Here is an 18,200-nt window from a genome sequence, read left to right on the forward strand (position 1 = left end):
CAGCTGGTTTATAAACCATGGCCATGAACAGGAGATATCCCATGAGATAAAGAACACTGCCCCAGCTGGTTTATAAACCATGAACAGGAGATATCCCATGATGATAAAGAACACTGCCCCCAGCTGGTTTCAATGGATGCCCCATTAGCAGAATTATCTCCCACAGAGATCAGGATCACTGCCCCACCCTCAGCAGATGGTGATAGAACAGATACCTGTTATCACACTCTGTATTGTAACCTGCAGTTTATAATCAGGTGTGGTTTATGTATGGACAGAGAATGAAAAGTTGCTGCACCTGGAAGTGCAGCTTATACTCAGTGTGGCTTATAATCGTGAAATTACTGTAATTTTTCATCCCTTTGACAGAGCCATTCATTAAATAAAGTTATTTCCATAATTCCCAATGTGAAATGTGATCAGAGGAGACAGGGAAAGCATCCAGGACCTGGCTGTGTCCTTGGCAGCCCCAGGGCAACAGGGTGGGTGCCACACCCGGGGTCCTGCTGGGCACTGGTTTGTGAGGCTGCCCTGCACCTCGGGGATCCTGACACCGAGGGGGAGCTCTCTGAGCACCCAGCACTGCCCTGAGCAATGGGGGAAGGGTTTTGGGGCAGACAGCCCTGGAGGAGCCCCGGGCTGTGTCCCCAGGGAGCAGGGGCTGAGGGATGTGGGCGTGCCTCATTCCCAGTCCCCTCCAGGTTTGGAGCATCACAGACGTCAGAGAGCTCCAAGAGTGACCTGGAGAACGGGGACCACGACGGCAGCGTGGACTCGGAGGAGGAGGAGGAGCAGCCGCCGCCCCCCTCCCCGCACAAGGGCGGCACCCCCGGAGCGCAAGGACACGGGACTGCTCCCCAGGTACTGCAGCTACTGCCCCATGGGGAGCCCTGCTGGGGCTGCAGGGGCTGCACAGCTGCACTCACAGCCTGCCAGCTGCCGGGGGGAACGGCAGTGCCAGCCCCTCACTGTGCCTGAGACCTCTGGGAGCTGCCCCACAACAGCCCTGGTGTCAGGCAGCCCCTCGGGGAGAGTCCAGGGACCCCAGGGCTGCTGTGTCCCAGGGCTGCTGTGTCCCAGGGACCCCTGGGCTGCTGTGTCCCTGGGCTGCTGTGCCCCAGGGCTGCTGTGCCCCAGGGCTGCTGTGTCCCAGGGCTGCTGTGTCCCAGGGCTGCTGTGCCCCAGGGACCCCAGGGCTGCTGTGTCCCGGGCTGCTGTGTCCCTGGGATGTCTCTGGGACCCCTGGGGTGTTGCTGGCCTGGTGGCTGTGTCCCCTGGGATGTCCCTGTGATCCCTGGAATGTTCCTGGGCTGGTGACTGTGTCCCTGGGATGTCTCTGGGGTGTCCCTGGGATGTATCTGGGGTGTCCCTGGGATCCCTGGGATGTCCTGGTGATCACTGGGGTGTTGCTGGGCTGGGTTACTGTGTCCCTGGGGTGTCCCTGGGATGTCCCTGGGACCCCTGGGATGTTCTGGGCTGGTGGCTGTGTCTCTGGGATGTCTCTGGGATGTCCCTGTGATCCCTGGGATATTCCTGGGCTAGTGGCTGTGTCCCTGGGATGTCTCTGGATGTCTCTGGGATGTCCCTGTGATCCCTGGGGTGTTGCTGGGCTGGTGGCTGTGTCCCTGAGATGTCTCTGGATGTCCCTGGGATGTCCCTGTGATCCCTGGGGTGTTGCTGGGCTGGTGGCTGTGTCCCTGGGATGTCTCTGGGATGTCCCTGGGATGTCCCTGTGATCCCTGGGGTGTTGCTGGGCTGGTGGCTGTGTCCCTGGGATGTCTCTGGGATGTCCCTGGGAGCCCTGGGGCGTTGCTGGGCTGGGTTGCTGTGTCCCTGGGATGTCTCTGGGACCCCTGGGGTGTTCCTGGGCTGGTGGCTGTGTCCCTGGGATGTCTCTGGGATGTCCCTGGGAACCCTGGGCGTTGCTGGCCCCCTGGGCTGGGCTGGGCTGGCACCCCAGGCTGTGCTGTCCACAGGGGCAGGCTGGACGGCCGTGTTCGAGCCCGCGAGCCCCACGCCGCCCGTGGCCATGGACGTGGGCTCCAGCGTGTGGGACTCAGCTGCCCCACAGAGCACTGCCCCCGAGGAGAAGGGCTGGGCCAAGTTCACAGACTTCCAGCCTTTCTGCTGGTAAGAGCCGTGGGATTCCAGCTCCCTTGGGGCTTGGGAACAGGGGAATAGTGGGGATATGTTTCAGTGGAGTGCTTGGCTGTAATCCTTCCTTTCCCTTTTCCCTTTCCCTTTTCCCTTTCCCTTTTCCCTTTCCCTTTCCCTTTCCCTTTCCCTTTCCCTTTCCCTTTCCCTTTCCTTTTCCCTTCCCTTTCCCTTTTCCCTTCCCTTTCCCTTTCCCCTTCCCTTTCCCTTCCCCTTTCCCTTTCCCCTTTCCCCTTCCCTTTCCCCTTTCCCTTTCCCTTTCCCTTTCCCCTTCCCTTTCCCCTTTCCCTTTCCCTTTCCTTTTCCCTTTCCCTTCCCCTTTCCCTTTCCCTTTTCCCCTTTCCCTTTCCCTTTCCCCTTTCCCTTTCCCTTTCCCTTTCCCTTTCCCTTCCCCTTTCCCTTTCCCTTTCCCTTTCCCCTTTCCCTTTCCCTTTCCCCTTCCCTTTCCCCTTCCCTTTCCCCTTTCCCTTCCCTTTCCCCTTTCCCTTTCCCTTTCCCTTTCCCTTTCCCTTTCCCTTTCCCTTTCCCTTTCCCTTTCCCCTTTCCCTTTCCCTTTCCCTTTCCCTTTCCCTTTCCCTTTCCCCTTTCCCCTTTCCCCTTTCCCTTTCCCTTCCCCTTTCCCTTTCCCTTTCTGATGATCCTGGGGCACAGCCCTGCTTTCTGTGTGCTCACTGGGGTAGGAAATGGGTAAATGAGCTTTAGAGAATTCAGCACATGGATGGCAGTAAGAGCAGGGCTGTGCCTGCTCCTGGGGCTCTTGGGGGCCCTGGCCAGTGCTGGCTCTGTGCTCAGGGCTCTTCCCTTCCCTCCCCAGCTCCGAGTCCGGGCCCCGCTGCAGCTCCCCCGTGGACACCGAGAGCAGCGGCACCGACAGGAGCCCGGCACAGGGCCAGGACAAGAACTGTGAGTGGCACAGTGACACAGTGACACGGTGACACGGTGACACAGGGGCTGCTCTCACTCCTGGGAGCTCTGCATGGAGCACAGACCCGGCCCTGAGGGTCCCCTGTGGGGTCACTGGGTGAAGCAGATGCCGAGGGTTTATTGGGATGTCAGCAGGGAAGGGCTGGAGCTGCAGTGAGCTGGAGCTGGTGTCACAGGGACACTTCATTTACCCCTGGCAGTGTCCCAGGCCAGGCTGCATTTGGAGCACTGTGGGACAGTGGCAGCTGTCCCTGCCCCTGGTGGCACAGGGTGGGCTTTGGCTCCTTCCCACCCAGCCAGCCCAGCCCAAAATTCCCAGCCCAGCCAGGATTCCAATCCAGGATCCCCAGCCCATGCCAGGATTTCAATCAGGGTTCCCATCCCAGCCCAGGACTCCCAGCCCAGGATTCCCATGCCAGGATTCCCATGCCAGGGTTCCCAGCCCAGGATTCCCATCCCAGCCCAGGGTTCCCATCCCAGCCCAGGATTCCCAACCCAGGGTTCCCATCCCAGCCCAGTGTTCCCATCCCAGCCCAGTGTTCCCATCCCATCCCAGGATTCCCATCCATCCCAGGATTCCCATCCCAGCCCAGGGACTCCCAGCCCCAGATTCCCAGCCCAGGGTTTCCCATCCCATGCCAGGATTCCCAGCTCAGGATTCCCATCCCAGCCCAGCCCAGGACTCCCAGCCCAGCCCAGGATTCCTATCCCAGCCCAGTATTCCCATCCAGCCCAGTATTCCCATCCCAGCCCAGGATTCCCATCCCAGCCCAGGATTCCCAGCCCAGGGTTCCAGCCCCAGAATTCCCATACCAGGATTCCCATCCCAGCCCAGGGTTCCCAGCCCAGGGTCCCAGCCCAGGGTTCCCAGCCCATGCCAGAATTCCCATCCCAGCCCAGTGTTCCCATCCCAGCCCAGGGTTCCCAGCCCAGGATTCCAATCCAGGATTCCCATGCCAGCCCAGTGTTCCCAGCCCAGGATTCCCAGCCCAGCCCAGGGTTCCCAGCCCAGGGTTCCCAGCCCAGGGTTCCCAGCCCAGAATTCCCAGCCCAGCCCAGTGTTCCCAGCCCACCCCAAGGCAGGATCCCAGGGCTGTCTCGGGAGCTCTCCCGAGGTTGCAGTGCGGGCTGTTCCCCCGCAGCCAGCGCTGCCTCTGCCTGTGTGTGGAACGCGTGCGGGACACGGAAAGCGCCCCTGGTGGCCTCGGACAGCAGCTCCTCGGGCAGCTCCGACAGCGACAGCGACGACGACAAGGCCAAGGCTGCCACGGAATGCACGGCACAGGAGCCCGGCAAGGACAGGCCGGCTCCCACCAGGTGGGACGGGGGAAGGGATCTCTGTGGGCTGGGGTGGCCCTGCCTGGTCCCAATGTCCCCTCTCCTGTGGGCTCCTGTCCCCTGGCAGCAGGTCCTGCCCCAGCGTGGCACAGGGTGCATGAGGGAGTTATTTAGCACAGGGTTTTCCAGGGAAGGGTTGGGGCTGCTCTGGGCCACCCCAGTGTCACAGATCTCTGACCCTGTGCTCTGGGCCCCCCCAGTGTCACAGCAGATCTCTGTCCCTGTCCTTTGGGACACCCCAGTGTCACAGCAGATCTCTGTCCCCATCCTTTGATCCATCACAGTGTCACAGGAGATCTCTGTCCCTGTGCTCTGGGCCACCCCAGTGTCACAGGAGAGCTCTGTCCTCATTCTCTGGGTCACTCCAATGTCACAGGAGATCTCTGTCCTTTGATCCATCCTAGTGTCACAGGAGAGCTCTGTCCCTGTGCTCTGGGTCCCCCCAGTGTCACAGGAGATCTCTGTCCCCATCCTTTGGGACACCCCAGTGTCACAGCAGATCTTTGTCCCCATGCTCTGGGCCACTCCAGTGTCACAGGAGATCTCTCTCCCCATCCTTTGGGACACCCCAGTGTCACAGGAGATCTCTGTCCCCATGCTTTGGGACACCCCAGTGTCACAGGAGATGTCTGTCCTTTGATCCACTTCAGTGTCACAGGAAGCCTCTGTCCTTGTCCTTTGATCCACCCCAGTGTCACAGGAGGTCTCTGTCCTTTGGGACACCCCAGTGTCACAGGAGATCTCTGTCCCCATCCTTTGATTCACTCCAGTGTCACAGCAGATCTCTGTCCCCATTCTCTGGTCCCCCCCAGTGTCACAGGAGGTCTCTGTCCCTGTGCTCTGGGTCACCCCAATGTCACAGGAGATCTCTGTCCTTGTCCTTTGGGCCACCCCAGTGTCACAGCAGATCTCTGTCCCTGTGCTCTGGGCCCCCAGTGTCACAGGAGATCTCTGTCCCCATTCTCTGCTCCCCCCAAGTGTCACAGCAGATCTCTGTCCCCATTCTCTGGTCCCCCCCAGTGTCACAGCAGATCTCTGTCCCCATTCTCTGGTCCCCCCCAGTGTCACAGCAGATCTCTGTCCCCATTCTCTGGTCCCCCCCAGTGTCACAGGAGGTCTCTGTCCCTGTGCTCTGGGTCACCCCAATGTCACAGGAGATCTCTGTCCTTGTCCTTTGGGTCACTCCAGTGTCACAGCAGATCTCTGTCCCTGTCCTTTGATCCACCCCAGTGTCACAGCAGATCTCTGTCCCCATGCTCTGGTTCCCCCCAGTGTCGCAGCAGATCTCTGTCCCTGTGCTCTGGGTCACTCCAGTGTCACAGGAGATCTCTGGCCCCATCCTTTGGTCCCCCCCAGTGTCACAGGAGATCTCTGTCCCCATTCTCTGCCCCCCCAGTGTCACAGCAGATCTCTGTCCCCATTCTCTGGTCCCCCCCAGTGTCACAGCAGATCTCAGATCCGGGATCCAGGCCCAGGGCAGGCTCCAGGTGGGATCACTCAGGACAGCAGAGGGGCTCCCATGGGATCCTCCTGCAGCCCCAGGGATGGATTCACCCCCCCAGTTCTCGTTGTCCCCTCGGTGTCACAGCCAGTCAGAGCTAAAGCACCAGGAGAGGCTGGAGCAGGTCCAGGGGTTTTGTAGGAGTTGGATCCTCAATCCCTCCTGCTCCTCTCAGGGGAGCTGCTGCCCAGGCAGCTCTGCTGCATGCAGGGATTGTAGGATTTGAGCCAGCTCTGAGGTTTCTCCTCGTGCTCTCCATGGATTTCCTCGTGTGCCCCTGACTCAGGATCAGGAGCTGCCCTTGGGCCATGGCTGGTGACAGTTTGGGGTCATCCTGGTGTGCTCAGCCAGCAGCAGCTCCTGGGGGCCCAGGGAAACAGCTGGCATTGCAGAATTCCCTGCAATTAGGGCAGCAGTTAGCCCAGGGTCTGCTGCTTGGAGGCAGCTCGTTCTGAGAAATGCACTAAGTCTGATTATTGCATTAATTCTGATTATTGCATTAATTCTGATAAATGCATTAATTCTGATAATTGCATTAATTCTGATAAATGCAGTTATTCTGATAAATGCAGTTAATTTGGATAATTGCATTAATTCTGATAAATGCATTTATTCTGATAAATGCAGTTAATTTGGATAATTGCATTAATTCTGATAAATGCAGTTATTTTGATAAATGCATTTATTCTGATAAATGCAGTTAATTTGGATAATTGCATTAATTCTGATAAATGCAGTTATTCTGATAAATGCAGTTAATTCTGATAAATGCAGTTATTTTGGATAAATGCATTAATTTTGATAAATCCAGTTAATTTTGATAAATACATTAATTTTGATAAATCCAGTTAGTTTTGTACATTTCAGTTTGATAAGTGCAGTAATTTTGGTAAATACATTAACTTTGATAAATCCAGCTAGTTTTCATACATTTCAGTTTGATAAGTGCAATAATTTTGGTAAATACATTAATTTGGATAAATCCAGCTAGTTTTCATACATTTCAGTTTGATAAGTGCATTAATTTTGATAAATCCAGTTAGTTTTGATACATTTCAGTTTGATAAGTGCAATAATTTTGATAAATCCAGTTAGTTTTGATACATTTCAGTTTGATAAGTGCAATAATTTTGATAAATGCACTCTGTGTCCTGGGAAGGGCCTGGCTGTGCCTTGATGGGAAGCAGAAGGTTTGGGGAGGCACAGCAGTCCCAGCTGAGCTCCTGCAGCCTCTCCTTCTCCTGGGCTGTGTGGAGTTGGATCCCTTGGATCTGCCAGGTGTGCTCCAGGTGCTTTTCCTGCCCTGGATGAGGTGTGGGCAGATCTGCCCTGCCCTGCCAGGGGTCTGTGCTCTCCCCAGCCAGAGATCCAAGGGGGAGCTTGGGAGGACAGGAGCAGTGCCACAGCTGGGGCTGGAGCTGCTCCAGGCCTGGGCTGCAGTGGGGATCAGCACCCAGAGCCTCCCCAGACCCCTCTGCCCACACTGGCAATGTCCATACATCCCTTCATGATTCCAGGGAAATCAGGAACGTTTTGGGTTTGTGGCTGTGTCCCAGAACTTCCTCACAGCCTGCACCAAACCCCATTGCTGTTGCTGTAGGAACAGGTTTTCCTTCTCCTTGAGCCCCTGGAATCCACACAGACATCTCTGACTCTCCTTGGAGCTGCTCAGGGTTTTTCCCCAGCTGTCTCAGCCTCCCTGAGCCCCATCCCAGCTGCCCAGGGTTTTCCCCCAGCTGTTCCACCTCCCTGAGCCCCATCCCAGCTGCCAGGGGGATCCTTAGCTGGGAGGGTGCAGCTCAGGAATTGCTCTCAGCTTCCCACTTTGGATCCAGCTGCTCCAGGGTCCATCCCTGCAGTGTCCCAAGGGACAGCAGGACATCCACACAAACTCTTGTTCACTCTGTGGGAATTTCCAGGAGCTTGGGAAGGCAGAGAAATTCCCAGGTAACTCTGGAATCCTCCTGCCCTGGAATCTTCAGGGATTGAGTTTCAGAGTTTCTCTTGGAGCTATGGAAATTCAAGCTCCTGTTTTTTGTGTGGGAGGGGTTTTCCAGTGACACTCCTGGGAATGCAGCTCATCCCTGTGTCTCTCCAAGATGTGTTTTGGTACTCCTGAGGAGATCATGAACCCTGGAGGAAAGGCAATGCTTTATCTCATTATTCCTCATTTTAATGTTTTTTTTCAAGACAAGTGCTCCAAAAATAGAACCTCCATCTCCCATCTCCCTCACATGTGCAATTATCCAACTGGAATTGTTTTATTCCATGAAAACTCCCCCAGAACCAGTGACAGGTTCCAGCTCAGCCATCTCCAGCTTTCCTCCCTTCTGGGGAGGTTTGCTCTGGGAGAGGGGAGAAGGAATTGGTCTGGGTGGAAACTGGGAGGAAAATCATTCCTGGGGCAGCTCATCCTCTGCCTTAGAATCCAAAAAATGGGATGTGCACAGAAATTCCCTCTCCAGCTGGAAATCTGGGGGGGGTTTATTCCAGACAGGGGATTGGGAGGGTTTGTTCCTGCAGGTCTATTCCAGGATTTGAGCTTTGGTTGTTGGTGCCTCACTGGAGCACCTTCAGCAAGTTTGGATCCTGGGCATCCAATCCCTGGGGCTTTTCCTCCCTGGGATTTTAGGAGCTGCCACTAAATGCAGGATTTTGTGTGCCTGAGGGGCCCCTGGGGCAGAACCTGTGGAGCAGAGCAGAGCAGGCTGTGCCATCCCAGCAGTGGCACTTTGGGGAGCTCCAGCCTGGACTGGCAGCAGGAATGGGGAATGCTCCCTCCAGGAGATGTCCTGGTGTGTCCTGCTGCCTCTGGGATCAGGAATGGGGAATGCTCCCTCCAGGGGATGTACCTGGTGTGTCCTGCTGCCTTTGGGATCAGGAATGGGAATGCTCCCTCCAGGAGATGTCCTGGTGTGTCCTGCTGCCTCTGGGATCAGGAACTGGGAATGCTCCCTCCAGGAGATGTCCTGGTGTGTCCTGCTGCCTTTGGGATCAGGAATGGGGAATGCTCCCTCCAGGAGATGTCCTGGTGTGTCCTGCTGCCTCTGGGAGCTCCAGGCTGGTTTTAATCCCAGTTTATTGCCAGTTCTCATTCCCTGGATCTGTGTGAGGAGAGCAGGAGGAGTTCTATTTCCCGTGGGAATGGGAGCCCCACAGCAGTGTGAGTGCTTTGCTGTGGGCTCAGCTCCTGTCCTGTCCCTGTCCCTGTCCCTGTCCCGCAGTGACTCGGAGGGAGCGGCTGTGGGGACACTTCCCGCGGGAGCCGGGACGGCGCGAGCGCGGAGCAGCGCGGCCACGCACACGGACGGGCCCCAGAGAGCGCCAGTGCTGTCACAGCTGCCACAGAAACGGCCACGAGGGACAGTGAGGGCAGCCCTGTGCCTGCTGGGGCTGGGAAGGGACCTTGGGGACCCCCCAGTGTCCCCCTGGCATGGCAGGGACCCCCTCCCAGTGGCCCAGCTGCTCCCAGCCCCAGTGCCCAGCCTGGCCTTGGCCACTGCCAGGGATCCAGGGGCAGCCACAGCTGCTCTGGCAATTGCAGCCCAGGCAGGAATTGCTGCCCAGGATCCCAGCCAGCCCTGCCCTGTGCACTGGGAGCCATTCCCTGTGTGCTGTCCCTCCATCCTTGTCCCCAGTCCCTCTCAGCTCTCCTGGAGCCCCTGCAGGCCCTGGCAGGGCTCTCAGCTCTCCCTGACTGGACATTCCCAGCTCTCCCAGGCTGGACATTCCCAGCTCTCCCTGGCTGGACATTCCCAGCTCTCCCAGGCTGGACACTCCCAGCTCTCCCAGGGCTGGACATTCCCAGCTCTCCCCAGGCTGGACATTCCCAGCTCTCCCTGACTGGACATTCCCAGCTCTCCCTGACTGGACATTCCCAGCTCTCCCTGGCTGGACATTCCCAGCTCTCAGCACAGATCCTGCCCCATCCCTGTGATCTCCTGGAGGGGTTGGAGCTGGATTTATGGTTCCTTCCCACCCAGGCCATTCCCAATTCCACACCAATTTCCCGAACATTCCATGCGGGGCTGGGGGAGTTTCCCCACTGGGAGCTGAGCAGGCGGCACAACCAGGGGGGCTCAGGTGCACAAAGGCTTTCCCAGGAGGGGGGGGGACAGCTCTGCTCCGTGTCCCTGTCCCTAAGGCATGTCCCCATGGCCCCATGTCCCCGTGTCCCTGTCCCTAAGGCATGTTCCTGTGTCCCTGTCCCTGACCCTAAGGTGTGTCCCCGTGTCCTTGTGTCCCTGTCCTTGTCCCTAAGGCATGTCCCTGTGTCCCTGTCCCTGTGTCCCTGTCCCTGTGTCCCTGTGTCCCTGTCCCTAAGGTCTGTCCCTGTCCCTAAGGTCCATCCCCATGTCCTTGTGTCCCTGTCCCTGTGTCGCTGTCCCTAAGGTCTGTCCCCATCCCTAACCCGTGTCCCCCTGTCCCTAAGGCATGTCCATGTGTCCCTGTCCCTAAGGTGTGTCCCCATCCCTAAGCCGTGTCCCCGTGTCCCTGTCCCTGAGGCATGTCCCCATGTCCCCATCTCTAAGCCGTGTCCCCGTGTCCCTGTCCTAAGCTCTGTTCCCATCCCTAACCCGTGTCCTGGTGTCCCTGTCCTGTCCCCAAGCTCCATCCCCGTCCCTAACCCGTGTCCCTGTCCCCAGGGGTGACGAGGCCTTGCCCTGTGCCGAAGCCACGTTGAACGGCCCCGCTTGATGCCGCCGCCGCCGCCCCGGGACGTGTGTGAGCCAGGCCAGGCTGCTCCCTGGTGATGCATTTGTCAATTCTTTATTATTTTTTTTTTTTTCATTTTAATTTTATTTTTTAATAAATGCTGCATTGATGAGAGCGAGCTGGCGTTCAGGACCAGACACGCAGATCCAACAGGCACCGACCCGCTGGGAAAGACTCGGCATTGTCCAGATGTAGCATTGAGTTCAGCCCTCACACATGACGGGCTCTTCCCACGCCTTCTGCCTGATTGCAGTCATGCCCCGCCCCGTCCCCCGCTTTGGTTGGGATTTGGGGTTCAGTGCTCTTTTCCCAGTGTTATTGCACACGGTGTTCAGCTTCTCTTGGGAAGGTGGCAGGTCCGGCGGCGCCGGGGCCGCGCACAAACCCCCAAAGCTGCTGATGGAGCTGCCCTGGGCAGCCTTTGCACCGCTTTGTAGAGCAATAAAGCCTTACCAGAAACATTTCACAGGACAGGAGGCATGCCACCACTGCCGTGGGGGGAGCAGGGCGGGCTCCCAGGGGCTGGCAGGGCAGTGACCCAGACCCAGCTGTGCAGGGACGCGGTGTCCCTGCACCCAGGATGGTGTGAGCAGGAGCTGGGCTGGCTCACAGGGCAGGGCAGGAGCTGGGCTGGCTCACAGGGCAGGGCAGGAGCTGGGCTGGCTCACAGGGCTCTCCTGCCATGGGATGTGTTGTCCCTGCACCCAGCCCTGCCCCAGGTTTGTGTGAGCAGGAGCTGGGCTGGCTCACAGGGCTCTCCTGCCATGGGATGTGTTGTCTCTGTGCCCAACCCTGCCCCAGGATCGTGGTGAGCAGGAGCTGGGCTGGCTCACAGAGCTCCCCTGCCATGGGATGTGTTGTCCCTGCACCCAGCCCTGCCCCAGGTTTGTGTGAGCAGGAGCTGGGCTGGCTCACAGGGCTCTCCTGTCAGGGGATGTGTTGTCCCTGCAGCCAGCCCTGCCCCAGGATGGTGTGAGCAGGAGCTGGGCTGGCTCACAGGGCAGGGCAGGGAGCTGGGCTGGCTCACAGGGCAGGGCAGGAGCTGGGCTGGCTCACAGGGCAGGGCAGGAGCTGGGCTGGCTCACAGGGCTCTCCTGCCAGTGGCCGTGCTGGCCCACGAGGAGCTGAGGCGGGGCTTTGCTGGCTCTTTGGAGACTGAATTAATGTATTTGCAAAATGATGATGGAAATCCTTTTCTGTTTGTTTTGTTCTGTTTTTAAGTTTTTAATGGATGCAGGAACAGCAACACTTTTGCACTTTGTACCTGGTGGTGACAGCGTGGGAAGGGACATGGCTGGGGCTGTACCTGTCCGGGGAGGGGACACTGAGCCTGGGGACAGCCTGGGGACAGCCTGGGGACAGCCTGGGGGACAGCCAGGGGGACAGCCTGGGGGACCTGGGATGGGGAGAGCAGGGCAGGTGAGGGATTTGGGGTGTGGGATGGGAGATGTGGGATGGGGGATGTGCCCACGAAAGCTGTGCTGTGCCAGCTCTGAGCTCACTGCCAGCCCAGCTGGGGACACTGGGGCAGCTGAGCTGGAGCCCCCTGGCCTGTGGCATCCTGGAAAACCCTCCCTGGGGAGGAAAGGCTGGAGCTGCACACGGGGATGCTGTGGGTGCTCTGCTGAGGGTGGGCAGTGCCTGCTGCTCCCAGCCTGGCCAGGCTGGAATCCCTGAAACCCTCCCTGGGCTGGGGCTGGATCCAGCACGGGCACGGAGCTGCTGGGGGTGCTGGGGCTGTGTCTGTCACTCCTGTGCTGGCAGGGCTGTGTCTGTCACCCGTGTGCTGCTGGGGCTGTGTCTGTCACCCGTGTGCTGCTGGGCAGGGCTGTGTCTGTCACCCCCGTGGTGCTGCTGGCAGGGCTGTGTCTGTCACTCGTGTGCTGCTGGCAGGGCTGTGTGTGTCACTCCTGTGCTGCTGGCAGGGCTGTGTCCTGTCACCCGTGTGCTGCTTGGCAGGGCTGGGCTGTCACCCGTGTGCTGCTGGCAGGGCTGTGTGTGTCACCCGTGTGCTGCTGGCAGGGCTGTGTGTGTCACTCGTGTGCTGCTGGCAGGGCTGTGTGTGTCACTCCTGTGCTGCTGGCAGGGCTGTGTCTGTCACTCCTGTGCTGGCAGGGCTGTGTCTGTCACTCGTGTGCTGCTGGAGGGCTGTGTCTGTCACTCGTGTGCTGCTGGGGCTGTGTGTGTCACTCCTGTGCTGCTGGGGCTGTGTGTGTCACCCATGTGCTGGCAGGGCTGTGTGTGTCACCCGTGTGCTGCTGGGGCTGGTGTCTGTCACTCCTGTGCTGCTGGCAGGGCTGGGCTGTCACCCGTGTGCTACTGGGGCTGTGTCTGTCACTCCTGTGCTGCTGGGGCTGTGTCTGTCACTCCTGTGCTGCTGGGGCTGTGTGTGTCACCCATGTGCTGCTGGCAGGGCTGTGTCTGTCACTCGTGTGCTGCTGGCAGGGCTGTGTCTGTCACTCGTGTCCTACTGGCAGGGCTGGGCTGTCCCAGCCCCAGTGCTTGGCAATCAGGGGGCACAGCACTCTTGGTCTGGAAGTTTTCACTCGCTCTGTGTAATTTAAAATTAATAATTTAAAGTTAATTGCACTGGGAGGGAAAAAAGAAAAATCTCACTTTGTGCTTTGCTTCCCCCACTTGGTGTTCAGGGATCGATCCCACTCCAGCCAGGACTCTCAGGCAGGATCAGTGGCTCTGAGGTCCTGCCTGGAGACAACGTTAAAGTCTTAATTTTCCAAGGATTGGTGCTAGAGTTCTGCTGGACACTGGCTGCCCTTGGGGCATTGCTGGGCCCAGAGCTGATTCCCTGGAGGGTGAGGGATCCCCGTGGTGCTGCAGCCTGCCTGGATCCAGGGGTGCTCTCAGAGCCTGGGCCAGCTGTCCCTGGGGGACCAGGGGACCAGGGGACTGTCCTGGGCAGGCACAGCTGGACCCTCCTTCCCTGGGTCACAGCAGGGTCACAGCAGGGTCACAGCAGGGTCCCCCTCCCCAAGGACAGGACAGGACAGGACCCCCAGGCTGGGATGCAGAGCTTTGGGAGCAGGGATTCCACCTGGGCAGGGATGGGGCTGTCTGTGCCTTCTGCTGCAATTCCAGCTTTGGCTTCGAGTCCCTGAGTGTCAGTGAGAGCTTTAATAATAATAATTATATTTATAATAATAATTATAATAATAATAATAATATCCTTGGGCATATCCAGATCCGTGGGTTAATTTATTACTCAGTGCTCAGACACATCACTGGGGTCAGACCTGTGGAATGCACAAATCCCATGGGCTCTGTGCCTGTGGATGCTCCCTCTGGGGCTGGGGCTGGGGCTCTCCCCTGCCTTGTCCCTCCTGCAGCTTGGGCTTTGCAGCTCCAAACAGAGCCAGAGCCACTCCAGGCTCGGGGAAAGCAGGAACAGAAACCCTTCCAAGGCACAGCTCCCATCCCTGCAGGGGCTCAGCAGCTGGGGAGGGCCTGCAGTGTCCCCTGTGGGTTCTGCTTGTCCCTGTGCTCAGGGAAGGGTTCCCAGGGCTGGAGCAGGATCTGCAGGATCCTGAGGATGGAATTCCCTGTCCCCCTGTCCCTCATCCCTGCTCAGCTCCTTGTCCCCAGCCATGGAGGCTGTCCCCAGATCCTGCTGCTCCCTTCCCTCCTGCCTGGTGCTTGGAGTCCCCAATACCCACAGGGTGTCCTGGGGCTGGCACTGCTCTGTGCCCCTCCCCAGACACTCACACACTCACACAGGGTCTGTGAGAGAACAGGAATCCCTGATACCCACAGTGTGTGACTGGACACGGATCTGTGCCCCTCCCCAGACACTCAACACACACACACTGGGGTCCTGTGATAACCTGGGGGGCACTGGGAGCACGGGCAGCTGGGGTCCAGCTCTGTGCAGCTCCAGGGGCAGCACCAAAAGCATTTGGCAAGGCCAGGTAGCTGGGGATGGTTCTGGAATGTTCTGTGCAGTGGCAGCTGGTGATCCCCTGGGATGGCAGGGCAGGGCAGGGCAGGGCAGGGCAGGGCTCTTGGGCACAGTTACAAACCTCATCCCCTTGGCCAGTGCCAGGCCATTCCTGGCTCGTGGCACATCTGTGCCTGGCTGGGATGTGGGAACAACAGGGATGGGAATCTCTGTGGTGTGGGGAGTGTCCCATCCATCCCTGTCACATCAGGTGTCCCCTCCCAGTGGCGTCTTGTGGTGGCACCTGGCTGCAGAGTGGGGGAGGGAGCAGAGCTGGGGGGCTTGGAATCAAAAATCACAGTGTGGGAGATGTAATCCCAGTGTGTGTCCCCTGTGTGCCATCCCTGTGTGTGTCACCCTGCACTCCCTCTGTGTCCCCTCAGTCCCTGGGCTGGCTCTGTGTCCATGCTGGGTGTATCCATGGAATCTGCCATGGAGGATTTAGCTCCCTTGGATTTTGTTCTCCCTTGGATTCGGGGTTGGGATTTTTTCCTTGGCTCTGCCCACACTGGATTTGGGATTCCCAGCCTGTAACTCTCTGGAATGGGGCAGTGTTAATGAATAATTAATTTCCTGTGTTCATTAATGACGTGTGGCAGTGGCAGGGGGTGCCCTTGAGGACCAGCTCCAGCATTGCCCAGCTCTGAGATCTTTGGGAGATGGGCTGGATCAGTTCCCCAGAGCTGGCTCACATTTCTGACTATCAGAGATGCTGTTGGCTTGGGCTGGGAATGAGATTTCTGATCCTGGGAAGCTCCAGGTGTTTCCCAGGTGTATTTAGGGCTGAACTTTGGGACATAAAAAATGGAAATTTGGCTCCTCCCCGGTGGCTTTGCCCACCTGAACCTCTCTTACCTCATCCAGGAAGGGCTGGGTGGTGTCCCAGCTCCCAGCTGGATTTGTACAGAATTCCTGGGATTCCCTGGTGTCCTCACCTCTGGAGCACTGGGAATTGCCATGGAAAGTGTATTTTTGTATTTGTGCTGATGGGGAGAGAGGAATTCTCCCCTCTCCCTCAGTTTGGGGCTTTTCTGGAGGGCAGAGCCTTCCCTTCTGTTTTTGATTCCCCCAATTCCCTGGGCAGATGGAAAGGAGGAAATTGTGCAGAATTTGTAGGAATTTTGGGAATGCTCTGGGGATTCCCTGTGCTGGGTTTGGTGCCTTTGGCACTGAGGGCTCTGCTGAGGATCCCCTTGGGCAGATGGAATTCCCCACAGGCACAGCAAATCCCTGGAGCCTCCTCTCCATGGGAATGCTTCTCCCACTCTGCTTCCCCAGCCTGGAGCACTGAGGGGCCCTCGGGGTGCTGGGACAGCCACAGGGAGTTTTGGCTGCTCCCCTCCAGGGCTGGGAATTCCTGGAGGTTCCCTGGTCCATGGTCTCTGTGCCTTCCATGTCCTGGGAGTTCCTGGAGTCCTTCCTGGCCCTTGGAGTCACCCCTTGCTCCTTGCAGTTCCTGATCCTCACATCTGTTCCATGGTCCTTGTCCTTTGTCCTTTCAGCCACTCCCAGCTCCCTGTGCCATTCCCTGCTCCCTGTGCCATTCCCTGTGCATTCCCAGCTCCCTGTGCCATTCCCTGTGCCATTCCTGTGCCATTCCCTGTGCCATTCCCAGCTCCCTGTGCCATTCCCTGTGCCATTCCCTGTGCCATTCCCTGCTCCCTGTGCCATTCCCTGCTCCCTGTGCCATTCCCTGTGCCATTCCCTGCTCCCTGTGCCATTCCCTGTGCCATTCCCTGTGCCATTCCCTGTGCCATTCCCTGCTCCCTGTGCTATTCCCTGAGCCATTCCCTGTGCTATTCCCTGTGCCATTCCCTGTGCCATTCCCTGTGCCAATTCCCTGTGCCAATTCCCTGCTCCCTGTGCCATTCCCTGTGCCATTCCCTGTGCCATTCCCAGCTCCCTGTGCCTTCCCTGTGCTATTCCCTGTGCCATTCCCTGTGCCATTCCCTGTGTCATTCCCTGCTCCCTGTGCCATTCCCTGTGCCATTCCCTGCTCCCTGTGCCATTCCTGTGCCATTCCCTGTGCATTCCCTGTGCTAATTCCCTGTGCCATTCCCTGTGCCATTCCCTGCTCCCTGTGCCATTCCCTGTGCCATTCCCTGTGCCATTCCCTGTGCCATTCCCTGTGCTATTCCCAGCTCCTGTGCCATTCCCTGTGCCATTCCCTGTGCCATCCCCTGTGCCATTCCCTGTGCCATTCCCAGCTCCCTGTGCCATTCCCTGTGCCATTCCCTGTGCCATTCCCTGCTTCCTGTGCCATTCCCTGTGCCATTCCCTGTGCCATTCCCTCTGCCATTCCCTGTGCCATTCCCTGTGCCATTCCCTGCTTCCTGTGCCATTCCCTGTGCCATTCCCTGTGCCATTCCCTGTGCCATTCCCAGCTCCCTGTGCCATTCCCAGCTCCCTGTGCCATTCCCTGTGCCATCCCCTGTGCCATTCCCAGCTCCCTGTGCCATTCCCAGCTCCCTGTGCCATTCCCTGCTGACATTCCCTGCTTTTCACCTCCCTGTTCCCACTCCTGGCAGTGACTTTGCATGGACACTTCAATCCCTTCCCTTCCCTTCCCTTCCCTTCCCTTCCCTTCCCTTACCTTCCCTTCCCTTCCCCTTCCCTTCCCTTCCCTTCCCTTCCCTTCCCTTCCCTTCCATTCCCAGTGTTCCCAGTGCCTTAAACCCACCCTGATCCCAGCCATGGATTCTGTTCCCTGTGCTCTTCCCTGCACCTCACAGCTCCTTATCCCAGTCAGTGCATCCCTGTGTCCCAGTCCATCCATCCCTGTGTCCCAGTTCATCCCAGTATCCCCCAGAGCTCCCAGCACCGGGCAGGGATGGGAATTGGTCCCCAGGACCCCCATGATGAGGGGAGTGACCCTGGCAGAGTCCCAGGGACAGAAGGAGCAGTTCCTTTGGGAATGTGGGAATGCTCTGGGCATTCCCTCTGGGCAATGGGAATTCTGTGTCCTGGCTGCTGCAGAGGGATCCCAGTTCTGAGTGGGACAAACTGGGCTGAAAAGCTCCAAAAGAAAGGATTAGTCCTGGTTTTCTGACAGGATGGAATTCATGCTTAATCCCAAATATTTGATTATTTAATGGAATTTAAATGAAAACTCCCCAGGCCTGTAACCTGTAATATTCCACCCTTGGAGTATAAACATTCCCCTGCTGGATCTGGGGTTTGTGGGATGGGAAGGGATTTCCTGCCAGACAGTCCCAGAGAAATTCCTGGTGAGCTTTTCCCTCTGCAGATGGTGAGTCCCTTCCCTGGCAGTGGAGAATTCCCTGGAATGCTCAGGGAGCAGTGCTGGGACCCGCCCTAAAGCTGGGCTGGGCTCAGAGCGAGGGGGTGGGCTCAGAATTAATTCCCGGGCTGGGCTCAGAGCGAGGGGCTGGGCTCAGAATTAATTCCCGGGCTGGGCTCAGAATTAATTCCCGGGCTGGGCTCAGAATTAATTCCCGGGCTGGGCTCGGAATTCCCGGGCTGGGCTCGGGCTTTTCCTGGCTGGGATCCCAGGAGGGGCCAGAGCAGGGATTTATGGAGTGATTTATGGGTTCATGGATTTATGGAGTGATTTATGGATTCATGGATTTATGGAGTGATTTGTGGGTTTATGGA

General features: G+C 58.0%; 1 protein-coding gene across 1 annotated transcript in view; it reads left to right on the forward strand.

Annotated features, from left to right (window-relative positions):
* Positions 1 to 11,486, forward strand: part of PPP6R2 (protein phosphatase 6 regulatory subunit 2) — a 74,756-nt gene extending 63,270 nt beyond the window's left edge. The window contains 7 exon segments of the mRNA XM_033058704.2: positions 702 to 861; positions 1,961 to 2,130; positions 2,969 to 3,057; positions 4,221 to 4,395; positions 9,142 to 9,236; positions 9,239 to 9,281; positions 10,561 to 11,486. Coding sequence (XP_032914595.1) covers positions 702 to 861; positions 1,961 to 2,130; positions 2,969 to 3,057; positions 4,221 to 4,395; positions 9,142 to 9,236; positions 9,239 to 9,281; positions 10,561 to 10,615 — 787 coding nt within the window. The 3' untranslated portion in view covers positions 10,616 to 11,486.
* The last annotated feature ends 6,714 nt before the right edge of the window (positions 11,487 to 18,200 follow it).

The sequence above is a fragment of the Catharus ustulatus genome, chromosome 4 (genome assembly GCF_009819885.2).
Source record: "Catharus ustulatus isolate bCatUst1 chromosome 4, bCatUst1.pri.v2, whole genome shotgun sequence".
NCBI classification, from domain to species: domain Eukaryota; kingdom Metazoa; phylum Chordata; class Aves; order Passeriformes; family Turdidae; genus Catharus; species Catharus ustulatus.